The 9,145-nt window shown below is 31.5% G+C and overlaps 1 protein-coding gene across 1 annotated transcript; it reads right to left on the bottom strand.

Moving 5' to 3' along the window:
• Positions 1-2,810: 2,810 nt before the first annotated feature.
• LOTGIDRAFT_145650 (hypothetical protein) lies at positions 2,811-6,300 on the bottom strand (the record flags this gene model as incomplete). The annotated part of the gene is made up of 7 exons (XM_009058958.1): positions 2,811-2,949; positions 3,636-3,730; positions 4,069-4,101; positions 5,207-5,305; positions 5,440-5,515; positions 5,800-5,879; positions 6,262-6,300. Coding segments are annotated over 7 exons (561 nt in total), but the record flags the coding sequence as incomplete, so codon positions are not given.
• Positions 6,301-9,145: the final 2,845 nt, after the last annotated feature.

The raw sequence follows: 9,145 nt of genomic DNA on the forward strand, positions 1-9,145 counted from the left end.
AATATATTACTATCAGGTTTTATATTACTATCAGGTTTTATTATATTTTACTACCAGGTTTTATTATATTTTACTACCAGGTTTTATTATATATTACTATCAGGTTTTATTATATTTTACTATCAGGTTTTATTATATTTTACTACCAGGTTTTATTATATTTTACTACCAGGTTTTATTATATTTTACTACCAGGTTTTATTATATTTTACTACCAGGTTTTATTATATTTTACTACCAGGTTTTATTATATATTACTATCAGGTTTTATTATATTTTACTACCAGGTTTTATTATATTTTACTACCAGGTTTTATTATATTGTACTATCAGGTTTTATTATATATTACTATCAGGTTTTATTATATATTACTATCAGGTTTTATTATATTTTACTACCAGGTTTTATTATATTTTACTACCAGGTTTTATTATATTGTACTATCAGGTTTTATTATATATTACTATCAGGTTTTATTATATTTTACTATCAGGTTTTCTTATTTTTACTATCAGGTTTTATCATATTTTACTACCAGGTTTTATTATATTTTACTATCAGGTTTTATTATATTTTACTATCAGGTTTTATTATATTTTACTATCAGGTTTTATTATATTTTACTACCAGGTTTTATTATATTTTACTACCAGGTTTTATTATATTTTACTACCAGGTTTTATTATATTTTACTATCAGGTTTTATTATATATTACTATCAGGTTTTATTATATATTACTATCAGGTTTTATTATATTTTACTACCAGGTTTTATTATATTTTACTACCAGGTTTTATTATATTTTACTACCAGGTTTTATTATATTTTACTATCAGGTTTTATTATATTTTGTAGTGTTAGGTCAATACACATTCCTCATTCAAACAAACCAAAAATACAAACTTACCTTTTTTCTTATAACCAGGTCCAAATATAGAACCAAACCATCCATTAGAGGACTGTATATGTTGTTTTGATTGTGAGACTGGTTTTAGTTGTGTATTTTCTGGTGTCGCTAGGACGTAACTTATAGTAGCTTTAAAACTTGGCGGCCATTCTTTCATTATACTTCTAATATACGTCCATCTTGATTTAAGTGGACCAAAATACCAATATCTAGAAATACATAGTCGTTTTATATCCTACTGTTAGAATTAATTCTCGACTTAGCAACATATTGGTTGTATAGGAGATAGTGTTAAGGCTTGCTGTTCAAAATAGGACAGGTACTGTTCAGCTAAGAGTGGAGAGAGTGGAGAGATTGAGTGGAGAGAGTGGAGACAGTGAGTGGAGAGAGTGGAGAGAGTGAGTGGAGAGAGTGGAGAGAGTGGAGAGAGTGAGAGAGTGGTAATGGTAATCCTCTGATTTGCTCATAAAAATCATCACTATCAATTTTAGTGATTGACCAATCAGATGACTGAAATACTAATAACATATCAATATGATACTTTCTGAACTGATGAGATTGGACCTGTCTGCTACAGTTCATCTTATAGAATGTAATAAAGAAAATTTTACCAGTAGATAACAAAGTTTGAAATTATCTTATAGAATGTAATAAAGAAAACTTTACCAGTAGATAACAAAGTATGAAATTATCTTATAGAATGTAATAAAGAAAACTTTACCAGTAGATAACAAAGTTTGAAATTATCTTATAGAATGTAATAAAGAAAACTTTACCAGTAGATAACAAAGTATGAAATCATCTTATAGAATGTAATAAAGAAAACTTTACCAGTAGATAACAAAGTTTGAAATTATCTTATAGAATGTAATAAAGAAAACTTTACCAGTAGATAACAAAGTTTGAAATTATCTTATAGAATGTAATAAAGAAAACTTTACCAGTAGATAACAAAGTATGAAATCATCTTATAGAATGTAATAAAGAAAACTTTACCAGTAGATAACAAAGTTTGAAATTATCTTATAGAATGTAATAAAGAAAACTTTACCAGTAGATAACAAAGTTTGAAATTATCTTATAGAATGTAATAAAGAAAACTTTACCAGTAGATAACAAAGTTTGAAATTATCTTATAGAATGTAATAAAGAAAACTTTACCAGTAGATAACAAAGTTTGAAATTATCTTATAGAATGTAATAAAGAAAACTTTACCAGTAGATAACAAAGTATGAAATCATCTTATAGAATGTAATAAAGAAAACTTTACCAGTAGATAACAAAGTTTGAAATTATCTTATAGAATGTAATAAAGAAAACTTTACCAGTAGATAACAAAGTTTGAAATTATCTTATAGAATGTAATAAAGAAAACTTTACCAGTAGATAACAAAGTTTGAAATTATCTTATAGAATGTAATAAAGAAAACTTTACCAGTAGATAACAAAGTTTGAAATTATCTTATAGAATGTAATAAAGAAAACTTTACCAGTAGATAACAAAGTTTGAAATTATCTTATAGAATGTAATAAAGAAAACTTTACCAGTAGATAACAAAGTATGAAATCATCTTATAGAATGTAATAAAAAATCTTGGCCAGTATATCTGTATATGTGTATAGATTAATGATATTGAAAAATATAAAATTTGAAGGACTAACTGGGTTTTTCTCTCCTCTGCATCTCTGTATAAACCAGTCTCCATTCCACACAGAGCATAACTTGTTTTACCTCCACCCTGTAATACAACAAAGGAATTCAAATGTAATTCTGTGTCATCCATAAGAACACTATTACAAAAAGTGGCTAATAATATCTAAAAATCTTTATAACATCATAAAACGCTTAGTTTAGGTGAAATTGTAAGAACAACAGATGTCTGACTGAAAATTGGTGTCCTCAATAATCAATATATATATATATAAAGTTTAGATGTCTTAACAATCTCTTCAAAATTAAAAAACTTACGTCAATTTTCATCACATCATATTTTTGACTGACTCCTTTCACTACTGCCATAGCTGCTTCACAAATAAATCTAGAAAATATAGGCATGATAAATCTAGAAAATATAGACAAGATAAATCTAGAAAATATAGACAAGATAAATCTAGAAAATATAGACAAGATAAATCTAGAAAATATAGACAAGATAAATCTAGAAAATATAGACAAGATAAATCTAGAAAATATAGACAAGATAAATCTAGAAAATATAGACAAGATAAATCTAGAAAATATAGACAAGATAAACCTAGAAAATATAGTACAGTCACCTCTAGTGTACAGTCACCTATACTATAGAGTCACCACTATTATGCAGTCATCTCTAGTGTACAGTCGCCTCTACTGTACAGTCACCTCTAGTGTACAGTCACCTCTACTGTACAGTCACCTCTAGTGTACAGTCACCTCTAGTGTACAGCCACCTCTAGTGTACAGTCACCACTATTGTACACTGGCAAAAATAAGTTTCATAGCATGCCGTCTGTTTCCAAAGAAATTGAACCAAAGGATAAAATTCTGGGCACTGTTTCTCAAGTATCTTAAAATTAGAGTTTGTCGCAGGTGGTAAATTTTACATTGAGAAATAACATATTTATATGATTGGTTGTAATATTTTTTGTTTAACAGTACTAGGTCCTGGGAGTTTGTCTCAAAAGGATCAGTTTAACTATACCCAACCTCAGACCCAACCCAAGACCCAAATAAAATAAGACTGACCTGACACTTTCTATATCTGAACCATAAACAATCTGAGCGAATTTATTAGTTATTCCCAGTGGTATAATACCAATAGGTACCGTGTTACGGAATTTCTATAATAAAAAATATCAGTTTACATACAAAACCATTCATCTTTTCAACTTTGTATATTGACTACAAATTCATCAAACTCTGCCGAACTGAAGAAAAACTTAATTCTTACTTGCTGGGGCTCAGCTCTATGGACGGCACAGCCACTCTGTTATGGGGTCAACTTGGCATCCCTCTTGAAGATCAATATAGCCTGAGAGTCCATATTGCTAACAGTATTTATTTTGTATTTAAAGCTAGACAAGATGATTAAAGATTTTCAGGCACATCCAAGTATAACATGAAGTTGATATATATTAATTATTATTAGTCTAAACTATATATATATATATCTCTCTACCTTATCTTCTTTTCTCATAAATCCTGTCACAGCCTGTAATATAATACATTACAAATTTTATAACATTTAGTAACAACCCAACATATTACAATAAACACCAACACACTATAACACCAATAAATCCTGTCACTGCCTGTAATATAATACATTACAAATTTTATAACATTTAGTAACAACCCAACATATTACAATAAACACCAACACACTATAACACCAATAAATCCTGTCACAGCCTGTAATATAATACATTACAATTTTATAACATTTAGTAACAACCCAACATATTACAATAAACACCAACACACTATAACACCAATAAATCCTGTCACAGCCTGTAATATAATACATTACAATTTTATAACATTTAGTAACAACCCAACATATTACAATAAACACCAACACACTATAACACCAATAAATCCTGTCACAGCCTTATAATACATTACAATTTTATAACATTTAGTAACAACCCAACATATTACAATAAACACCAACACACTATAACACCAATAAATCCTGTCACAGCCTGTAATATAATACATTACAATTTTATAACATTTAGTAACAACCTAACATATTACAATAAACACCAACACACTATAACACCAATAAATCCTGTCACAGCCTGTAATATAATACATTACAATTTTATAACATTTAGTAACAACCCAACATATTACAATAAACACCAACACACTATAACACCAATAAATCCTGTCACAGCCTGTAATATAATACATTACAATTTTATAACATTTAGTAACAACCCAACATATTACAATAAACACCAACACACTATAACACCAATAAATCCTGTCACAGCCTGTAATATAATACATTACAATTTTATAACATTTAGTAACAACCCAACATATTACAATAAATACCAACACACTATAACACCAATAAATCCTGTCACAGCCTGTAATATAATACATTACAATTTTATAACATTTAGTAACAACCCAACATATTACAATAAACACCAACACACTATAACACCAATAAATACATGTTTAAAATATCTTCTATTTGTTTGCCCTACATCTAATGCTAAACTCAGCTCCCATGACCAGCAGTATACTGACTGACGTTAGGGAATTGCAGTTAACTATTTTTTGTTAAATTAAAACGTTACCTCTAGTAAAGTTCCATCACCCCCAGCAACTATAATACCATCTGTATCTTTACTTTCTACTACGTTTAAAAACTGTTTGACTTGTCCTTCATACTCAGTCTAAAATAACAATGGAACAAGTGTTCAATTCATATATCTCTTAGTCTTTCTCAAAAAATTTTTTTAAATTGTTCATAGCGTACAGGATTCACAGACTGTTTTCTTAAATCAAGGGCAATAACTTAATAACAAACCTTAACAACATTGACTTCCATTCCTGCCAAGTATAAAATAGGAGCTGCGTTCTTTTCAAATAATTTTCTCGCTTTTCTAAAAAAAGAAAAAATATATAGGAGTCTTTTTGAGAAGGGGGAGTAGCGCATTTGGTAATAGTGTTGGAATGGCATCATTCGTTTGGTTATTAACAAATGGGTTTTATTTTATTGACAAGAGCTGGGGCCTTATTCTCAAAATAAAACTCAAATTTTAAAAATACAGTAATCTGATTGGATAATAAAACTGAATTTAAAACCAATTTTAGTAATTGACCAATCAAGTTCAGGCCCCTGATCTCATAATATCCTGGTACCATATTGAAAGTAAATAAAACCTACCCATCATGAGCAGCTGGATTGAGAAATACTGTGATTTTTCTGGGTCTAAATCCAACACGCAGTGGAACATCACCATATGTCTAGTACAAAAATAAAAATTACATGGTACATTACAATTTTCAATCCATCTTTAATTCATAAACCACAAATTATCTGGGCCGAGTCCGGACTTGGGCTGTAACGAGTACGGTTCGGCAGAAAAAATGGCAGTGTAAACAGATTGAGAAGGCTCGGCACCATGCTAGTTTCAAGAAGAGGTGATCTCAGTCCGGCACGGCTAAACAACATATCAGTGTTAACGCAACACTGTGCCAAGCGGGCTAGCCCACTAATTGCTTTTACATCTTTTGAAAGTTTTTAAAGATGGTATCAGTTTAAAAATTAGGAAAATATTTCAATAAATTTTCTCAGAACTAATGAAGTAGAGAAGTTTAAAACTAGTTTCAAAAGAAACTGACTAACCTTGGCCTCCTGACAGTACCCTCTCCTCAACCAATCTTCACTGAAAAAAATAAATCTATTAATCAAAAATTTTTCATAGTAGCCAGGAAATCAGCTGTATCATTTATCGTTTGATTGGATGAAATTCACATCATACATCTTGAGTTTTAGGCTCTATCTGATGTTAGTGTAGCAATGAGCGAATACAACAGGGTAGCAATTTAGATTAAATCATTCTTACTGATTCTTACTGATCCTCGGTCTGTTGTAAACTCGAAAGCTTCTAGACCACCTCAAAGAGTGACTTGTTTATAGTAATAAGTGCGTCTGTGTATTGTAGGAGTGTTTGGTCGGTTAATTTTGACTGGGATTCAATTGACTTGATAGGTACTGGGTGTAAATTTGATAGGGTCAGATTTCCAGGCTGTGTTCAAATTGGACTTGAATTGATTGAGGGTTTCAGATCTTACGACGTAGTCTAGCAGGGAGTTCCATGAGTTGATTACTCTGATGGAGAAAAAGTTCTTTGTTATTTCCAGTCTTGATTTGGTTTAGCTAGCTTTTTACTGTTTCCTCTTGTAATTGATCTTGTGACAAGGTGTAGCATGTCCTTACTGGCGATTTGATCTATTCCTGATAGAATGCGGTAGACTTGTATGACGTCAGCTCTTTTCCTCGTATATTCTAATGTTGGTAGTCCGAGTGCTCTTAGTCTGTCTGGGTAGCTCTGGTTTCTCAGCTCTTTAGGTAATTTGCTGGCTCGGCGTTGTACATTTTCTAATATTTCAATATCTTTTTTTAGGTATGGACTCCAGACTGTTACTGCATATTCAAGTAGAGGTCTAATGAGGGATTTATACAGGGGTGTGAACGTTCAGGTTTCAAGATTGGTAAACGTTCTTCTAATCATGCCTAGCATACGGTTTCCTTTCTTCACGTTGTTGGATATCTGGGTGGTGAATTTTAGGTTGTCCTGGAAAACTATCCCTAGGTCATTTTTCTCTGAAGCTTGAATTAAGGGTTTGTTGATGTTGTCTTCTGGTAGGTAGTATTGGTGTCTGCTGTTATTATAACCAAAGTGGAGAGATCTGCAATTGTCTGTGTTAAATTTCATTTGCCATCTGATGTTCCAGTTACAAAGGTCAGTTAAATCGTTTTGAAGAAGTTGGTGGTCGGAAGAGTTGGGTGTTGTTCTATAAATAGAGTTTGGTATCATCAGCAAAAAGTTTTACAATTGAGTCGATTGCATCTGGTATATCATTGATGTATACGAGGAATAGGGACGAGCCAAGTACACTGCCTTGAACAACTCCACTAAATACATCCATCCATGGTGATTGTACACCATTGAGAACAACTCTTTGCTTTCGGTGGGATAGGAAGTCTTCGATCCATTTTAGAATGAAGTCTGATGTTTCAAGAGCCTTTAGTTTTGTGATTAATCTTTTATGGGGAACTTTGTCGAAAGCTTTCTGGAAATCCAGTGTCTCAAACTCAAACGTTTGGGCATTGGTATATATAGAAATAAAAGTTTCAAAATTCACAGTTTTATTATTTCGATAGCAGGAACTAATGCTCAACACAGCAGTTTTACATTCACAAATAAAAGTCAGCATTAAACTAATATCTACAGTTACATTCGATATTAAACAATGTATTCTGCTGTTAACTAATGTTTGCTGCCGGTTAAGAAAATGTTTGCTCCTTCCTGCTTGTAATAATTAGCTCTCAAACGAACTTTTAACTATTTTCAGCATCCATGTGCTTTTAGAGGAAAATAGACAAAACTAAACAGGAAGTAGCCTTTCTTAACCAATTATAAAAGTTACATCGGAATCAGACCACAACTCCTTTTTAGACCAAAGGAGAAGTAGGCCTACAATAGGCTTAGCCTAATAATATTAATGATGACTACACTGAAATGGTAGCCACACCAGCCCCTACATAAAAATCCTCAAGCGTATTTTTATGTAAACAAGTACAAAAAGGTCTACCATGAAGTAATATAAAAAAGGAGAACTTAACCTTTAAAACTACATATTACATAACATAATATATTACTTAGACAGTTAACCAACTAATCATGTAATTCTAACAAGGCAATCTTTGTAATTGGTCGTGTTAGGATAATGGTAGAATCCTTAAATTCAGCTTGGCGAATACGTTTCGCACAAGTAGCAACAGTTGATGAAGTTTTAACTTTGACGGTTCTAACTAGTCCATCACTAGATTTAATAACTTCTACGATTCTAGCAAGTGGCCATTGACTTCTAGGAAAGTTATCATCTGCGAGTAAAACAACATCATTTACTTTGACATTTCTATGTTTAATAGCCCATTTACTTCGTTCCAATAAAGTAGGAACATACTCTTTAATCCAGCGGCGCCAGAATATTTCGGACAAATATTGAGCTTGTCTCCACTTTCTTTTGAGATACAAATCCTTCTTCTCAAATAATCCAGGTGGCAAACTGGGACTTGGTCTAAGATGCAGAAGATGATTTGGAGTTAATGGTTCCTCATCCAAAATATCATCACTAACCCGAGTTAAAGGTCTGCTATTCAATATCATAACAACTTCCGCCATTACAGTTAAAAGGACTTCATCAGATACCAATTGAATACCAATGACAGATTTAGCTATTTGTTTGACAGAACGGACAACACGTTCCCAAACGCCACCCATGTGGCTAGCTGCTGGTGTGTTGAAATACCATTTAATATTCTTCAACAAGCAATAGTTATGCAACTGCGATTCATTAAAATTCAAAACAGCTGCCTTCAGTTCTTTCTCAGCTTTTACAAAATTTGACGCATTATCACTTCTGATTTCTTCTGGATACCCACGAAGACTAATGAAACGTCTTAAGGCGTTGATAACTGCATCAGTATCCAAAGAGTGAGC

The sequence above is a fragment of the Lottia gigantea genome (genome assembly GCF_000327385.1).
Source record: "Lottia gigantea unplaced genomic scaffold LOTGIsca_365, whole genome shotgun sequence".
Lineage (NCBI taxonomy): Eukaryota > Metazoa > Mollusca > Gastropoda > Lottiidae > Lottia > Lottia gigantea.